Source organism: Sciurus vulgaris, assembly GCF_902686455.1.
Source record: "Sciurus vulgaris genome assembly, chromosome: 11".
NCBI lineage: Eukaryota > Metazoa > Chordata > Mammalia > Rodentia > Sciuridae > Sciurus > Sciurus vulgaris.
Genome location: NC_136472.1, coordinates 75,022,342 through 75,040,886, shown reverse-complemented (window position 1 = coordinate 75,040,886; position 18,545 = coordinate 75,022,342). Strand labels below are relative to the sequence as shown.

The 18,545-nt window shown below is 38.9% G+C and overlaps 1 protein-coding gene across 1 annotated transcript; it reads right to left on the bottom strand.

The window, feature by feature from the left end:
* Positions 1–1,507: 1,507 nt before the first annotated feature.
* Positions 1,508–18,218, bottom strand: AQP11 (aquaporin 11). Its single transcript, XM_079105099.1, has 3 exons — positions 17,410–18,218; positions 8,013–8,129; positions 1,508–3,096 (listed from the first exon to the last, which is right to left on the bottom strand). Exons 1-3 carry the CDS (start codon positions 18,026–18,028, stop codon positions 3,017–3,019), a joined length of 816 nt encoding a protein of 271 aa, XP_078961225.1. The 5' UTR covers positions 18,029–18,218; the 3' UTR covers positions 1,508–3,016.
* Between the last annotated feature and the right edge of the window lie 327 nt (positions 18,219–18,545).

The window sequence follows — 18,545 nt, the reverse complement described above, 5'->3', positions numbered from 1 at the left end:
CAGGAATGGTTGCATCAGACTTACTGGTAGCAGTAAGAGCAGCCAAGAGCATTATGAAGAGAAGCAAAAACAATTCGCACTAAACTGCAAATAGTAAACTTTTTGAATATGAAGATAGTGCAGTAATTTTCATAAAACTATAACATCTGTCAGTCCAAATTTTGGCTGTAAATCAATCCAAACACTGGCTATTTTCTAGTTCACAAAATGGACAAGAAAGTAAAATAAAGAAGGCTCATAAAAAAGGTTAGGAACCAGGAATAGTTACTTAAGATTTTTAATTCCCCTGCTGTTATTAGGCTAATTTCTTTATTGTTTCTTTGAGTCACTACACTCAGGATTCAAAAGTTCTGGATGGCACTGTGTGCCTTAGTTGTAAGGGACAGATGGAGTATCTGGCCACTTTAATCTTTTATAACAAATGGCACTGTCCCTGTCTCACAGTGGTGGATTACCCCAAACAGGAAAGATGCTTAGATGCTGTCTTGTAAAACATATACAGCTGCCTACAGCAACCTCAAGTCCCTAAACACACACAGATACACAGCAAGTTCTGGGTGTGTTCTGTAGCATGAGTGTGAGGTAGAGAATAAGCAGACCACTGCATTTAATCAGGTTGCGGTTAAGTTTTATGGGTATGGTGAAGAGACGAGGGAAGGGATTTACAGGTGTATGCAAGCATGATTGTGATGATTGGCCGTAATTTAAGTTGCTTAAGTAGAAGCGGTTACTTGGGAAGGATAAGAAATGTGAAAAGGTGTCAGTGGGCAGAAATTCCCTGTGGCAGTCAGGGGATCACTGGAGATGCCTTCTAGAGTGAGTGAGCTGGAAAGGAGTTACAGTCAGAAAGTGGGGTGTTTGAGATCAGAAATTTTTTACCTATTATGATGAACCTTTAGCTATAATTTACAGCTAAGGCAGAGTAAAAGCCAAGATTATCAAAGGAGAGCAAGCCAACAAACTGGGGCCAAGACATTGAAAAGGATCATTTCTGTGGTATTAATTACCAAGAAATATAACTGGAGTAGTGTTATAGAAAAAGAATGACGGGAACTCAGACCTTAGGAACAAGGGGGACTTGAGGGAACTATACAATACTTAACTGCAACAAGTACCCAGGTAGCTGATGCCCTGCTTTTAAGGTAGGAAGTAGAGGAGAATGAAGAAGTAACAGTAGGACGAGGAATAGGTTTATTCCATCCCCAGGCAGTGGTGTGAGAGTGTTGGGAAGTGGCCACCATTTGAGAAGATTGCAGAGGAAGCAGGGGTATCAGAAGTCACAAATTTAGTCTGATGTGAAGTTCAGAGGGCTGTTTTCACAATACTCATTTTTCTTAAACCACACTATTCATGTAAGCATCATGAATAAAAAGAACTATTTTATAAGAAAAATAGCCATGAAACAGTGACACAGCTTCATGTTTGGAAGACAACTGTTAAAGGGAAGAACAGTTACTTAGTAGTGTTGCCATGGCAAAATTCAGGCCTAATATTGTAAGATACTCTGGGTTGTTTTTTTTTTTGCAAAAGAAGCTGAAACTATGGATTTTTGTGTGAAAAGACTTAAAATATTGACACTATTTTAAGTACTGAGCAGGCCCAGTAAAACAAATAAGTGAAACCTTTACCTATTCAGTCACAACTTTGTGACCTGTGCTTTTTAAAGTACTACGATGGTATGTATTTTTGTAAGTTAAAGAGACAAACTGATCTTCAAACCAGCTGCCTGTTAGGTGGACTTAACAACAAGCTGCCACTGCTCAGTCAACAGGTGTAAGTAGAGCAATTGACTACAGGCGGAGCACCAACAGGCTTTAATTACCTGGCGACTTATCATTTGCTTGTTATTTGATTATTGCTCAGTCATCTAACCACATTTTTTTTTTTTTTTTTTTTTTTACTTTCAGTTCTAACTCTGATAATAGAATCGCCTTTGGAGAGAAACACTAACCTTTTATGATCTGAACTTTTAATGAAAATTCAACCTCAGACAATAAGACAATAGAGAAAAGTTGAAGGTTCTTTAAACCTCAAAAATACTAATTAATTCCTTTATTTAATATTATTATAAAAAATTTAATGGGACTGGGGATGTAGCTCAGTTGGTAGAGTGCTTGCCTCGAAAGCACAAGGCCCTGGGTTCAATCCCCAGCACTGCAAACAAAGTAAATAAGTTAAAATAAAATAATAATTAAAAATTTAACAAATCTTCAAAACTCTCTATTTTCCTTAGATTACAACAATGGCCGAGAGGAGTTTTGGGGTTGAAGCAGTAAACGACAGACCCATCTAGGTTTAGTTTCCTTATCTGTAAAATAAAGATTAAAAATACATGTACCTACTTCACCTGGTAGGTGTAAGGTACATTAAAAGGTAGATAGGTTTAATCTTGGCTACCTATGAGTTTTTAATTCTATTATACAACTTGCCTGAAGCTAGTGCGATTATCTACTTAGAGAAAAATTTTAGAAATTAGAATATATTTCAAATTTAGGAAACCCCTTAAGAATGAGGGGATATATACTCTTCGAAAAGCAATTTTCCTATTGAAAGATGACACCGCTGACGGTTTCAGTGTGTGAGGTAGTCTCTGGAAAGTATCTTCTATCCAGTTCTCTTCAGTTCTGTAAGCTAGACTTGTACTTTGGTTAAGTAATCCAATTCATTCAGGCAACACCCCATATAGTTTCTTTCAGCCTACCATCACTTTCTCTCCCCTTCTCAACCTTGTGCTCATTTGATTTTCCTCAAAGTTAATAATTATCATTTGAGATTTATGTGAGGTTTAATGAATGAGTCTTTTCTAGCAGCATTTAACACATCACTCAAAAGAACAAGTCTTAACTGAGAAATACAGGATACCTCATTTTCACAGTAATTTTTTTTTAAGTCCCAATGATGAAAACTTAAGACAGCTTCCTCAAAGGAAGTTAAAACATTGACGAATCCAGTGCAGCCACTGTATAGCACATCCAGCTTGACTGTCCTGTAACTTAGTTTGAGTCTTTTGGAATAGTTATTCCTTTTTATTAATTGTATTGTTGTTATGCAGCCATGGAAGGAAAAAGCTGAACATTAAAATCATCAACAATATACCTGAAAGACAAAATAAGGTAAAATAAAAACAAAACAATCTTAAAGGAAAGTCAGTCCCTAATTGGGTATACATTAAGACGGATATTCTCACATTTTTCTTCAACCATGAATCCTTAAAAACACTATGTACTTGATAAAAATTGCAGTATCTAAATAGTGAATTCAAAGGACAAATAAAACTCACAGATTAGTAGTTTTAGTTCTGACTCCCTTACTGACTTGCTGGGAAAGCCTGGACCTGGGTCTTTAGCTGCACCTCAAAAATGGCAATGACCCACTGTACCCCAGGGATGTACCCAGGGAACAGCAACCAAAAGTACTCCAATTCTTACCTGGAATGCTCAAATCAGAACAGTATGTTAGATTACTTTCTTGCTTCTCTTTTTCATCAGTCTTATCCACTAATAGCTTTTAGAGATTTTAGCAAGTAAAATATTTAAAATTCAGTCAATGCTGATTTTTTTAACATAATAGAAACAAACATTTTTAAAATTTTGCTTATTAGTAAATCTTTTTTGTGTTTGTTTTGATTTTGCAGTGCTGGGGAACAAACTTAGGGTCTTGTGCATGCTAGGCAAGCACTCAACTACTGAGCTACACCCCTAGTCCTAATATCTTCATTTTTGAGGTTACACTAGACAAATCTAGCATGTAGCCATTGCTTCAATGTGAAACAGGAAGGAGAGTGACCCAAAGATTCAAATCGCTACCGTAAAAGGGAATTCTTCAATTTTTTAAAAATCTTAACTACATTTAGACTTAAAATTGTAGATAGCTTATATTTAGATTAAAAATTAGTTTTGTTCCATGCAGATTTAAAATTTACCACTTTCTTGTTTGGCAATAACAAAACCTTAAGATTTGGCTAGCATTTCAGTACCTTAATATATTTTTAAAAGATGAATCTGCAACCAGTCTTCAAATGAAAAGGAATCAGATATGATCCCTATGTTAATTGACCACATATTTTGTCAATTCTTCCTAAAGTCAAAGCTAGAAAACAAGGCATGACGTTTAAAAGTTTTCTAAAAATGGAATTGCAGTTTCATAGAAGCACACAGAATTGGTCAGTTTTTATTGTATGAAATGTAAAAACTAGAAAATAGCCCTATATACATTCTTTTTTTTAAATTTTTTTTATTACTTGTAGGGGAACACAATACCTTTATTTTATTTTTATGTGGTGCTGAGGATCGAACCCAGGGACTCACCTGGGCTGGGTGAGCGCACTACCACTGAGCCGTAACCCCAGCCCCATGTATACATTCTTATAGTCACATTTCTAACATTTTTCATTTGGGAAGATGATGGGGGCTATTAAAGAAATTATAATTATCTCTACTCTGATGAGAAACAAGAAAGAAAATAAAGACTGTGGCTCCCAATAGTTTGCTCTCTGCTTAGTCAAGAAGGGAAAGAAGGGACTGGGGCCATGGCTCAGTGGTATAGCACTTGCCTAGCACATGTGAGGCACTGGGTTCAGCACCACAGAAAAATAAATAAAATAAAGGCATTGTGTCCATCTACAACTTAAAAAAAATAAAAGGCGGGGGAGGGCATGGTGGCACACGCCTGTAATCCTAGTGACTTGAGAGGCTGAAGCAGGAGGATCATAGGTTTGAGGCTAACCTCAGCAACTTAGTGAGACCCTGTCTCAAAGTAAAAAATAAAAGGAATAAACAAAGGTATTGTGTCCATCTCCAACTAAAAATATTAAAAAGAGAGAGAGAGAGAGAGAGAGAGAGAGAGAAAGAAGATAGACATCTTGAGATTATTCTGTCTCCCCCCAGTGACATTGCCCAACGTAGCTTTGGCAGTTGGGTTTTGTGTTCTTTTTTGATGGATCTCTTAACTCTGACTCTTGTAAATCATACTTTTCTTATTTTCCCCATTCTCAGAGTTTGTGACTTTTTATTTCACTTGGAGCCAAATTCCAGTGGGAATGTAACTTTAATATATGACAAAATTCAATGGCAAGCTAGAAATTAGTATTCTAAAAACTGTGTGTATTTATTCACATTTGTATTTTATCCAATTCATTGAAGAATGCTTTCATTGTTTCTCAGTCATAAACCTTGTACAGAAATATGCCTTTATAAACCCAAAACTACAACAGAAATTTTATGTTGGGTCTAAGAAAAAAAGCTAAGGATCTTTTTAGGACAACTTAGAATCTTTGAGTATTTTCAATAAGCTAAATAGGGCCATATATAATTACAGAAAAATTTGATTGATGCCACTAGTAAGAAATTCCTTGCACAGAAAGCAAATGAGTGAACATTTTATATATATATATATATTTTTTTTTTTTTTTAAATTCTTGACTTTAAGTTTATTGATGTGATGAATTACATTTATTGATTTCTGGATATTAAACCAACTGAGCATTCTGGGATGAACCCAACTTGATCATGGTGCACTATTGTTAAAAATATGGAATACTTCACGAATTTGTGGGTCATCCTTGCACAGGGGCCATGCTAATCTTCTCTATCGTTCCAATTTTAGTATATGTGCTGCCGAAGCGAGCACCATTTTTATATTTTTTTAATTTTGGTGTTTCAATCGTTTTGTAATAAGTGTGTCTTTTAAAATGTTTTGAGGAGGCTAGGGAGATAGCTCAGTCGGTAGAGTGCTTGCCTTGTAAGCACAAGGCCCTGGGTTCAATCCCCAGCACCCCAAAAAAAAATGTTTTGATGATGACCACAAAAAAAATGTTATCTTCCTGTTTGGACTATACAAACTTGAGAATGTAATCCCTTTTTTCACTCTCCCACTCTGGTCTATAAAAGGTGATGAGCTGGGGCTGGGGAGATAGCTCAGTCGGTAGAGTGCTTGCCTTGTAAGCACAAGGCCCTGGGTTTGATCCCCAGCACCCCCCCAAAAAAAAGGTGATGAGCTATTTTTCTTTCTTAGCACTAGTGCTTTTCCTATTATATGCTCTTCTGGGAAGAAGTCATTAAGTATTTTGAGTTGGAAAACCTGTTTTAAGAAAAAAAAAGTCAAGGTCCTTTGCAGAGAACATTAGTACTTCAGATTTTTTCTTTTAAAAATTTTCTGGAAAGACATTTTAAATGTTCTTTCAAGTAATATATGAAATAATGCTTTTGCATCATGGGCCTACAATAAAATTGTAGTTGGAGCACACTAACAGATATGTTAAATAATATGTATTGGTTCCAAGTACAACACATTGGGGGGAATTTTTCATATAAAAACTACCACCAGCCAGGCAAGGTGGTGCATACCTGTATTCCTAGTGACTCGGGAGGCTAAGGTAGGAGGATCATAAGTTCAAAGCCAGCCTCAGCAATTTAGCAAGACCCTCTCAAAAGTAAAAATAAAAAGGGCTGGGGATGTGGCTCAGTGGTTAAGTGCCCCTGGTACCCAAACAAAAAACTCTCCTGCCTAATTAGTAACTTCTTTTAACTTTTTTTTTTTTTTTTTTTTTTTTTTTTTGCACTAGGGATTGAACCCTGGGGCATTCTACCACTGAGCTACATCCCCAGCCTCCACCCCAACCCTCTTTATTTTTCATTTTGAGATTAGGCTTACTAAGTTGCCGAGTTTGGCCTCAAACTTGAGATCCTCGTGCCTTGGCCTCCTCAGTAGCTGGGATTACAGGCATGTGCCACTGCCTGTAAGAGGTTACTGGAAAACACTACAAACGCACTTCATAGGATTGGGGGAAAACCTATCACTAGTCTTTAAATGCAGATTTTCTCCGATATTTGTTTGTACCTGTAGATATTATTAAGCATAATAGATGAGCAAATGTGAGATAAAGGAATGGGAAGTGAATGAGAGGAGTAAAAACATGAGGCTATTCAAACCTGTGTGTGGTGCCAGTGTTCCCCTTCTACCTGTGCCTTTTAAAAAAACAAAAACAAAAAAACAGAAAACGAGCACGAAGAAACAGAAAATGCTAACTAAACACAGAAGACAGTGGTGTATTAATGAATAATCCTCTTATTCATTTATAAGAAATGCATATTTTGATTACAGTAATTGTATAATTTTTTTGTTATTTGATCCCTCTTTATAGAAGACTTTTATATATCTAAACTCAATAGAAATTAACTTGTGAATTTTTTTTTGTACCAGGGATTGAAACCAGAGGTGCTTGACCACTAAGCTATATCCCCACATTTCACCCCTTTTAATTTTTTGAGACAGGATCTGAGTTGCTTCAGGCCTTGCTAAATTGCTGAAGCTGGCCTCAAACTTGTGATCCTCCTGCCTCAGTCTCCCAAAGCCACTGGAATTACAGGCGTGTGCCACCATGGCCAGCTGATCTTGTGAATAATTTTAAAACCATGCTTACTACAGTTATTCATTGCTTCATGAGATGCCCTTCTCCAAAATGAGTTAAATGAGTGAAATGACATTTTAGTTGGAGCTGACAACTTTGAAAAAACAAATCTTTGTCCACTCTTTGCTTTTTCATTTTTTTTTTCCCCAGGTTTACCTTGAATTCCTGGGCTTAAACAATGCACCTTCCTCAGATTTTTTTTTCCCCCCAGTGCTGGGATTGAACCCAGGGCCTTGTGCTTGAGAGGCAAGCACTCTACCAACTGAGCTATATTCCCAGCCCATTCCTCAGATTCCTGAGTAGCTGGGCTACAGGCAAGTGCCACCACACTGTTAAGGTGTGTGTATGTGTGCGTGTGTGTGTGTGTGTGTGTGTGAGAGAGAGAGAGAGAGAGAGATTCGACCCAAGTCAGCATGAAGCTACATTCCCAGCCCTGATAAAAACAGTTAAAGGATACTGCATAAATGGTTATCTCAAGCATGTTAACTTCCTTTTTCATTTTCCTTTTTGTGCCTACTCTGGCTTTGGAAATTGACAGTAGCATGCCATATCATATTTTAAAATATTCTAATCTTTTAGACATATTAAATAAAGATATGCTTACCTAAAGAAGGAGCCAGCCAGTATACTATAAAAAATTGAGAGAAAGCTTCATCAAAACACACGAAATGAAGTGAGAGTGCCAATGCTGGATTGAACACTGCTCCTGTTAGGCTTCCTCCTGTAATACATTTTAAGCAAAGTGATTCCAGACAATGTGGTCTTACATTTTCTTGTATCTAGAAATAAATAGGTTATTAAATGTAACTCTTATTTTAGATATTTAAGTAGTCTTACTCTATTATCTTCCTCTGCAGATTCACCTGGCATAAAGTATAATAGATTATGGATTATTATGCCAAGTAGAAAAAATAGAAGACAAAGACATCAAGAGTTTACACTTGGTGTTCTGCCTTTACTATAAAGTACACACTGAAAGCTCATGCATTCTGTTATCGTGAATTTTTATAGTTTTATGAGATAGGAGATTTGGCTACTCTTCACATTTATCAGTTTGAATCAATGAATAATAATAAAGTAAAATGAAAATATAATTAAAATAGATATACCATCCCAGGATTCTTTTAGGCATAAGCATACCTTTGTATTGAAAACAAAAAGTAAAATGGACCAAAATATCATCTCTTCCATTTTCACTTGTCAGAAGATCCCTAAAAAGTGACCATCTCAATAAAATGGTTATTTTTTTTTTAAAGTGTGAGTCGCTTCATGAAAGATAAGCACAAATTGTAACTGTTGACTATTTTTCAGTATTCACGTCCCAGCTCTGTACCCAAGGTAACTGTCATGGGACCCAGGAGTCTATAGTCCTGTCTCCGTAGTACAAAAGGAAAAGCACAGGGAGCTGAAAGACTCCAACACTGCTCACCAGAGCTGTGACTGCCTTTCAGAGTACACCCTAAGAGCATCCCTAAGACTGGCACTGTTGGTAGTTCCTCCAGATGAAGACTTAGGGGCACACAGCTGCCTCTTGACTCAACCACAGAGATCCTGAGACTTTTTCACACGTTTTACATTGATATATACTGCTAGAGCCTGTCCATTTGTCTCCATAACATTCAGAAAGGTAAAATTGTTAAGTGATCAATCAATCTTTCAGTCAATGATTTTGGGATTTTTGTAATTCTATTTATGGAAGTACTTTCTACTAACAGTGTTTTTCTTCCTTGCCAATAAAACTCTGACATTGGATGTTGAAAAAATAAGTGATCTTTTCCTAAGATTTCACAAATGAGATTTCATTCTTGCTAGGATGAGAACAATGAAGCGAGGCTGGGATGAAACTCCTGAGCTCTGGGTTAAGCTCACAGGATGGCTGAGAGTTTCTGCTAGCGTACCAGCCTCATAGTATGATTTGTTATTTTACCTCAGTAATGATAACTGGCATCACCTCGTGGGCCTTCAGAATATTCTTGAACAATCAAATCCTGGAATGTTAAACCTGCAACTGCCAAGGCTCAACAGTTTTATGGTTGGCAGCTGATCATTTCATTTCAATTCTACATACCCTCCCCACAAAAAATATTTCCTGTGTACTAGACAACATGGACACAAAAAAACATAATATCTTTATAATGTGATATGCATTAACATCAATTATCAGTGACTTCCTAAAGCATTTTTCAGCATTAATAGACCAAGTGAGCCATTGCCCTTACAGTTAGATTACTTCAGACCTATAGGTCATGATATACTGGAGACTTTTTCTTAGGGCCAAGATAAACGTAACCACACCAACCCTAAAAAACTTGAACTGCTTCACTTCCTTTATCTGTTTACCAGTTCCATGCAGTATGACCTGGTGGAAGATGCTCTTCCCCCTAAGAGGTAGTCTTCCCCTCTCTTTTCCCCTTAAGAGAGGGGAAACAGACTAGCTTTGCAACTTGGGTTGAATGGAGCAAAGGTGACACTGAATTCTGAATGTGGCGGGTGGTGCTGTGTGAATTCTAGGTTCAGGTGTCAGTAAGCCCATCAGCCTCTACTTTTTTGCTCTCTGAACAATGCCCTGACCATAGAGGTAAACTGGTGTGGGCTGCTGGAGAATGAGAGGCCACACGAAGGGGAACTAAGGCATCCCAGATGACGGCACCAACTGCCAGACAGGAAGGTTCCTCAGCTTTTCCAGCCCCACCACTGTCCAGTGAATGTAGCTGCATGAGTGATGTCATGGAATTTGCCTCTAACCTAGAGAACTGTGAAAAATAATAAATTGTTATTTTAAGTTATGGGATGGTTTGTTACATAGCAATAGTTAAAACTGATACAGAAGTCCCTATCAGGTATGGATTCTGTGTTAACAAAAACCTCAGATGTGGCACTGGCTTTGCTGTTTTACTGGATAATTCTTTTGTTGTGAGGGTCTGTCCTATGCACCATAAGATGTTTAGTGGCATCCCCGGACCCTACCCATTAGATGCTAGTAGCACTCCCCTTTCCCCATATTGTAACAACCCAAATGTCCCCCGGGGGCAAAATCCTCCACAGCTGAAAACCTACAGAAACATATATACAAGGGTGATTATTTATAGTAGCAAAGAACTGGGGAAAACCTAAATATCTGTTTACAGAAAAATTGCTGAATAAGCTTATTATTACTTTAGGATAATCATGAAGCATTCTGAAATAATGAGAGAAATCTCTTTACTAACATAGATCTTCAAGATAAATCATTGAACAAACCACCAAAAAAAGCAGACTGCAGAAAGGTATGATACTTTTTATGATAACATGAACACAAACGTACATAATAATATATAATTTCACATATTATTATCTATACTTATAATAAATGCACTTACAGGCTTTGGAAGGACATAATACACAACACACAGAAGGATTGCCTGGTGGGAAGAGAAGGCAGAAAAGGAGGGACAGACATGGAGGAGAGCAGTCAAAAAGCACTTCAGTGTTTTAGTTTTTTACAAAGAGAATGTTCATGTATTATGCAATTAAACATGAATTTTCTAAAAAGACTCAGTAGATAGAGAACTATCAGAAAATGGCTTCAGCAAATAGATTACTATCCATTGGATCCATTGGCGTTTGAAGGGGAGATGATATAACTGCATGTTGAGAGAGTTATCACCAGGAGATCGAGCAGGCTGACTGCCAAGAGTCTTAGAGGTCAGTATGAACTTAATGAAATCACTATAACCAAGGTGAGGTCTCAAATATGGCAATTCTAGGCACTAATGTTTCTCAGTGTTCCTGAGGGGAATCAAATTCTCTATGACAGGATACTAGTTAAAATCACATAAGACTCATGTATAAGCCAGAAGGTCAATTTACTATTTATAGTGGAAGCTAGCCCTTTCTAGTCACCAAAATATAAGGCACCCATTTCCTGGTAAGTGCCCCCCACCCCCAAGGCCAGATCTATATCAGAAGTTATTTGGTCAGCATGTAATCAAAGCAAAGACCATATTAAAACAGAATTGAAAATACCTCTGTAATGACAAGACTGCTTTCCCTAGACGTAGTGTCTACCTCCTGTTGTGTTGAGCAAGTGCTCTCCAAAGGTCCATATCTCCAAACATTCCAGTTTTCATTGCTGGTTCACACACTGTTGATATGCTAATTTACTACCTAAGCTCCCTAGCTCTTTTTGGACTAGTTGTTATAGACCTGGAAGAATGACATTAAACTGTTTAGGAGGTTGTGGGGAGCACCTAGGGATTTGTATACAAAAAACATTGACTTATTTGCAAATAAGTTAACTTTCGATATAAAAGTTGTAATGCCTACACTTTCCTGAACTTATCCCAACAAAATCATTGATCATGCAACAATGATCAAGTTATAATGGAAGCCTGTGACAAATTAGTAGTATATACCTGGTACTGTGCTAAGAATATGAACACTCTTCCTTTTTTTTGATACCAAGGTTTAAATCCAGGGGCACTTAACCACTGAGTCCCGTCCCGTCCCAAGACCTTCTTTATATTTTATTTAGAGATAGGCTCTCACTGAGTTGATTAGGGCCTCGCTAAACTGTTGAGGCTGACTTTGAGCTGCCAACCCTCCTGCCTCAGCCTGGGATCATAGGCGTGTGGCACCGTGCCCAGCCTCATTCTCTTGACATAGTGTTGTTCTCCATTTTAAAGATTAAGGAACTGAGACCAAGGTAAGCATCTAGCATGGGAACGCAGCCCTATTCCAAGTCTGTACTCTTGACTACTATATTATACTGGTGAAGTAAAAGGAAGTTGGAGACCTTTCTTTGAAGCCAGTTCTTATTTGGAAATTGGTAATGACATCTATTTCATATAGTTGTTGTATTAGAAGGGAAAGTATGTAAGGACTTAGTTCCCTTCTCATTTGACAGATAAGCTTATCTACATTCATGACTTAGAAGGATACCAAAAATCCTGTATGGAGTAAAGTAAAAATAATACAGTTTCTTAAGACAATTTAATTTGTTTTTTTGACAGTGCTGGGGATTGAACCCAGGGCCTTGTGCATGCTAGGCAAACACTCTACCAAATGAGCTATATCCCCAGCCCTTAAGACAAATTTTTAGATTTATATTGGAAGCCATGGACATAAAATATGGAATGCACAGATACGTATTTTATCTATGTAGTTTTATTAATCAAACAATCTATTTGCAAATTCATTCAAAGATTCTTAGAACTGTTTACTTTGCACCAGATGATACCATCATAAGTCCTAGTTATACATTATGATGAATAAAACAAATGTGGTTTCTGTACTGAAACCTTTCCTTCTAGTAAATGAGGATAAGTATTATGTCAGAAAACAGTGTATAATTTTAAATTCTATAAAATAAAAAACAGGTGCGGTAATAATGACAACTCGTGTAAAATAACTTTTTTTCAATATCTAATTATATACAGAAATGAATGCATCTCTCTCTTACCCTGTTTATTGAACAAAAATACAAGTTAAGGAAGATTTTCTTGAAATCCGAAATAATAATTTATAATTTTAAGAGCCAGGTGTGGCAGCACACACCTGTCTGTAGTCCCAGCTATTTGAGAGGCTGAAGTAGGGGGATCACTTGAGCCCAGGAGTTCAAGACCAACCTGGGCAGCTTAGCAAGACCCTATGTCAAAAAAAAAAAAAAAAAAAAAAAAGTTGTAACATGATCTCACACAGCTTTTTCTGTTTCTCTTTTCTTTTTCTTCTTTTTTAACTTCATTAGGGAAGCCAGTAACTACACAGTGGTAATGAAAACAGTGGCCTTCACCTGCACATAAAAATTCAGATTGCTGGGCTGCATGTTGAGAGAGTTATCACCAGGAGATCGAGCAGGCTGAGTGGTAGAGCATTTGCTTAGCATGTGCAAAGCCAGGGGTTCAATCCTCAGCACTACAAAAAATAATTCAGAATGCTAAATCAATACTTAATCCCAGAAGCCTGTGGCTATGCTGCTGGCAGTTCTGTTCTGAATCTTAAAATACATCATCAGTTATTTTGATGTGACCTGAATTCATGACACCTGAGTACCTTAAAGGCCCAAGTAATTAAAGAAATCCCAGCATGCAGTTTTGTCAAACCTGTATATGTGGTATTTTAGAAGTTTAAAAAATATACATGAAAGTAACTTGTAGTGATGTGTGACCTAGCCAACTCCTCCTGCCTTTCTTTCCCTTTTCGTTCCTACAAAAGCCTCATTTTTGCCTGGCCGCGCAGACACTCAGCGGTCCCAAGACAGTCCATTCTATTTGGAACAAAGTCATGACTTATATCTATAGAAACTCATAGGGTATTATATAATTTTTTGCAGCATTTCCAAAGTAAGTTCCCTTCTGCTACACACTCCTAGACAAAAGGATTTCATAAATTTGATAAAATGCCACATCTTCCTTTTAGAGTTTCACATTATATAGTACTTACAAAACCTGCTTAATTCAGTGTTTGCCAGACTTATTTGATAACAGAAACCTTTTGTAATTAAAAATTCTTAATTGTGGTAAAATATATATAACATAAAATGTGCCACTCAGTGTTTTTGACATTCAACAGTGCTGTTTTACTGGCAGTCCTTTTTTCCAGAATTTTTCCATCCAAAAGAAGTTTTCTATCACTTTGAGGTCTGTACCCATTAACAATAAGTCTCCATGCCTTTTCTCCCCAGTCCTGATAACCTCTATCCTACTTTCTGATTCTATGAATTTGCCTGTTTTGGATTATTTCATGTAAGTGGAGTCATAAAATATTTGTCTTTTTTGAGGGGGTCTGGAATTTTAAATTTTTTTAATTTTAGTTTTGGTACTGGGGATTGAACCCAGGGGTACTTAACCACTGAGACACATCCCCAATCCTTTTTATTTTTTATTTTGAATTGGGTCTCAATTGTTTAGTGGCTCCTGAGTCATTGGAATTACAGGCGTGCCCCACCATGTCCCACTAGAATTTAAAAAACAAAAGTAGTAGTGGGACTTGAACCCAGGGTCAGTCTACCACTGAGCCACATCTCCAGATCCTCCGCCTCATCTCATGTTTTTTCATTATTTGAGACAGGGTCTCACTGATTGCCAAGGCTAGCCTCCAACTTGTGATCCTCCTGCCTCAGCCTCCTGAGCTGTTGGGCTTATAGCTGTGTATTGTATCTGGTTTATTTTCCTTAGCATAATGTTTTCCAAGTTCATATTGTATATGTCAGAACTTCATTCCTTTTTATAACCAATTGTATTCAGCTGTGTATGTTTTTGGAACTCATGAGGAGCACACTGTATAAATGTTGATAATAAAGCTGGGTAGGTGCCTTAGTGTCAGTTTGAAGCATGGTTCCTGCGCATGTTTGCTGTGTATATTGAGGTGATCATTTTGCTTCTGAGTCTCACTCTGCTTAAAATGGAAATAATGTATTCATCAATGCTTTTGGTAAGGATTAACTAAGATTATATATTTCCTAGCAAGATGCTTTGGCATATAATAGGTACCCAGTGAATACTCTTTTATCTGTCCTGTACTGGCAGGGAAAAAAATGAAAGAAAGATTATCATAGATTATGATTTTTCTACTTGGTTTTACCCCTGCGGTCTCCAACACTAAGACTGTAGTTATAGTACATTACAGTTGAAAAATGTGGCTACTGCCAGTAAGGAACTGAATCTTTATTTTTCCTTAATTTAAATTTAAATAGCCTATTTAAATAGGCTAGTGGCTTCTGAATTGGACAATAACTAGGCTCCTAGAACAGTGGTTTTCAACCTCGGTTTCAAAAGGAATCACCTGGGGAACTTTAAAATATATTACTGCTGCCAGGCATGGTGGCATGCCTGTAATCCCAGCTGCTCGGGAGACTGAGGCAGGAGGATTGCAGGTTCAAAACCTGTCTCAGCAATTTAGTGAGGCTGTAAGCCACCTAATGAGACCCTGTCTCAAAAAATTTTTAAAAGGGCTGGGGTTGTGGCTCAGTGATAGAGCACCCTGGGTCCAGTCCCTGGTACCAATTAAATAAATAAATAAATAAAATTAAATATACCACTGCCTAGGCTCCTTCACAGCACAATTACATTTTAATCTCTGAACCCAGAATGGGTATATTTTAAAAGCTCCCCAGGTCATTCCAATGCAGGGAGAATGTTGAGAACCACTGTTCTAGCGATCCTTTTACTCTCTCCCCCTTCCATTGATTAGTTCCCACGTTTCAAGAAAAAGGGAAAGTGTTTTAGATCCCTTAAGTTCATCTTTTATATATTCCTTCCAATAGCTTTCCTTGTATTAATCTATAACTTCAAATATTATTTCTCTTCCCTCAAAATCTCTATCACTTATAAAACAGAAAATGACTAATATATGCAGAATCATTTATGGAATCACAACTATATTAAAAATATAAAAAAGCATACCAACTTGAGGATACTCAACAGAGGAAGGACATAGGTAGAGAACGCTCCAACTGTCAATGTTTTATTTTAAAAATCTTTTACTGTAAAGGATTAAGCTGTTGGGGGGAGGGGCGGCATCACTGTTCTTTGTTTTCCCTGGTTCTGAGATACACTGAGCTACATCTCTAGCCCTTTTTAAATTTTTTCATTTGGAGAAAGAGTTTCGTCAAGTTGCTCAAGCAGGCCTTGAACTTGTGATCCTCCTGCCTCAGCTTCATGAGTAACTGGAATCAGAGCCTGTGCTGCCTCACTCAGCATAACTTTTCACCAAGGACAATTCAGTTCGTATATAGTGGATATTTAGGATTTAGCTCAAACCTAAAACTTGAATAAATGAGCAACTATTCACCAACCCCTTAAATATGCATATGCCCTTCCCTCTCTTCTACGGCATTTGCTTTCACCTGTGTATACTAAAAAATTAAACTATGCCTAAAGAAGGGAAAATGGATTAGGTCTTTCATTTTAGCCCTGGAAGGTCAAACATATTTAGGAGCCCTTATCTTGAGGTTTGTTTCTACTTGAAAGTTTCACGTTAATGGGCAGAAGATAGACAACTACTATAAATTCCCTTTGTTACAGTCATGCCTCGAAAACATTTTATAATTCAGATATGGCCCCAGTAAAGGTATTCTGTTGTAATCATTTGGGAGTAGGGGGAGGAGGGATTGAGCCGAGCTCTGGGCTTCATGAATGCTAACTAAATGCTCTGCCACTGAACTACATCCCCACCCTTCATTGTAATCATCTTAAATGATACATTTTTATCATTAAACTTTTTTTTTGTATTTTTCTTGTCTTATTTAGAAAATCTGTCAGCTGCATCTGAAGTCTGTCAAGCTAAAGAAATGGTTTAAAAGAAATCAAGAGAAGTTATTTTTAAAAAGCATCCTTAGGGGTGGGGGTTAAAGCTCAGTGGTAGTGAGGCACTGGGTTCGATCTTCAGCACCACATAAATACATATTTTTAAAAAGCAATCTTAGTTTCAAGCAAGTTTTAACTTTAAAATACAACTTTCTTGATAGGCCAATTAAAAGTTCATTTATAACTCGATGAATCATTAAGAAAATAAATGATTAATTTGTAGAAAAAGACTAGGAAATGGAAGTACAGAATTTCTATTCCCCATTCTTAACTACTAACCAATCATGTGCTTTGTGCTTTAAAAAGGAAGGAACTTTTTAGACCCGGGATCATGTTTCAGTGAGTGTCAGAAACCATCTATATCACCTTTACATGGTAAAAGAGGTAACTGATAAGTTGTCTTTCTTCTCTAACGTTAAAACAATCCCTTTGTAGGATATCTGAATCCGTGGCAATATCTAACAGGATCTCAAGTTTCAGCCCAAGAAGTGGCTCCTTTCTCTGTGTGTTTGAAAACAGCACTGAATCTGAAGGATCTGTTCCTCGGCCCTGTTGGTTAAGAATGGGCTGCAAAATGGCTAGAATAAAGGGGTTGAGGGATGCCAATATTTACATCACAGCGGTGTAGGGGTTTCGGATGTATCTTGGTAAAGAACTTAAGAGCCTCGGGTCACAGAGGTTCCAGACGTGCCAAATGTTTTGTGGGAAATGACAAACCTGCATAGGCCAAAAAGGTGATGAGTGCAGCCAGCAGGTGGATACGAAGCTTGGTTCGGACCTCCTGGAAGTGCAGCAGAGCGCTGTGGAAGATAAAGGAGCAGATGGCCTCTGTGATGATCGCTTTGGGTAAATCGGCATGGATGGGATTCTTGCAAGCCAAGCTCCTCTCGCTGAAGTGATACTTGGTCAGACCCAGGTTCCACAGGGCGCTTATGCAGTACCTGCTGCATAGAGCGCTAACCAGCTGAGACGACAGTCTTACTGCACCCATCTCCGGGGACATTCCCCCCAGCATCATCTGCATCATCACGCCGCAAGGGTTGCTGGAAGTGCCCACCAGAGTCAGGCCATGCACCAACGAGAAGAAGTAGATTAGCGTCAGCGTCCAGGTGGGGTGCGTGGAGTCCTGCGCGCTAAGCAATTGTAGCTCGTGGGTGCAGCAGCAGAGCTGGAAGGTGGCTAGGAACTCCAAGACGAAGGCGTGGACCAGGGGCCTGTGCAGCTGCTGCCGAGCAATCACGCGGCCCAGCCCCATGAACAGCACGATCGACAACATAAGCCCCAGAGAGGTGCAGGTGTCCTGGACCTGGGGCCAGAGACGCTGCAGCGCCGACATGGCTCCCTTACAGTCTGACTAGGGTGCCTGCTCCTGCGCGACAGGAGGCGGCCTGGGGGCCAGAGTCCGAAGTCCGCAGTCCCGCCTCTCTTCACGCCCCTGGGGCGGGCCGGCTGTGGGCGAGCAGGAGGCCCGGGGCGTCACGCGGGAGGGATCCTCCCCTCCTCCCCGGCTCCGGTGCCAACACCTTGACTCCGAGCCGGGGAGGAGAGGAGGTGAGGGGCGGCGAGGGACCTGTGCTTGAGCGTCCGCTGAGGGGCCAACGGTCAGCCAAGCCCAACACGCACAGCCCCTCCGCCTCCCTCTGCTAATGGCAGCGGGCGCGGGTGAGGCGGGGCGCGGAGAGCCGCCGCGCACCCGAGGCCATTGCGCACGCGCGCGGTGGCTGGCGCGCCCGAGACCAGACCTCCGGACCGGGACCCCGCCAGGCAAGGGTAGGAGTGCATCCTATGCGCCGGACATCTGCTCTGAAACGTGAATTGGAACTTTTTTGTGTGTTCTGGGCAGACGAATACAT

Coding starts and splice junctions, on each gene's coding strand:
- AQP11 (XM_079105099.1), bottom strand. CDS start 18,028: ATGTCGGCGCTGCAGCGTCTCTGGCCCCAGGTCCAGGACACCTGCACC. Junction 8,130..17,409: donor CACCTTTTTGGCCTATGCAG/GTTTGTCATTTC, acceptor AATGTATTACAG/GAGGAAGCCTAACAGGAGCA. Junction 3,097..8,012: donor CTGGCTGGCTCCTTCTTTAG/GTAAGCATATCT, acceptor TTTGTCTTTCAG/GTATATTGTTGATGATTTTA.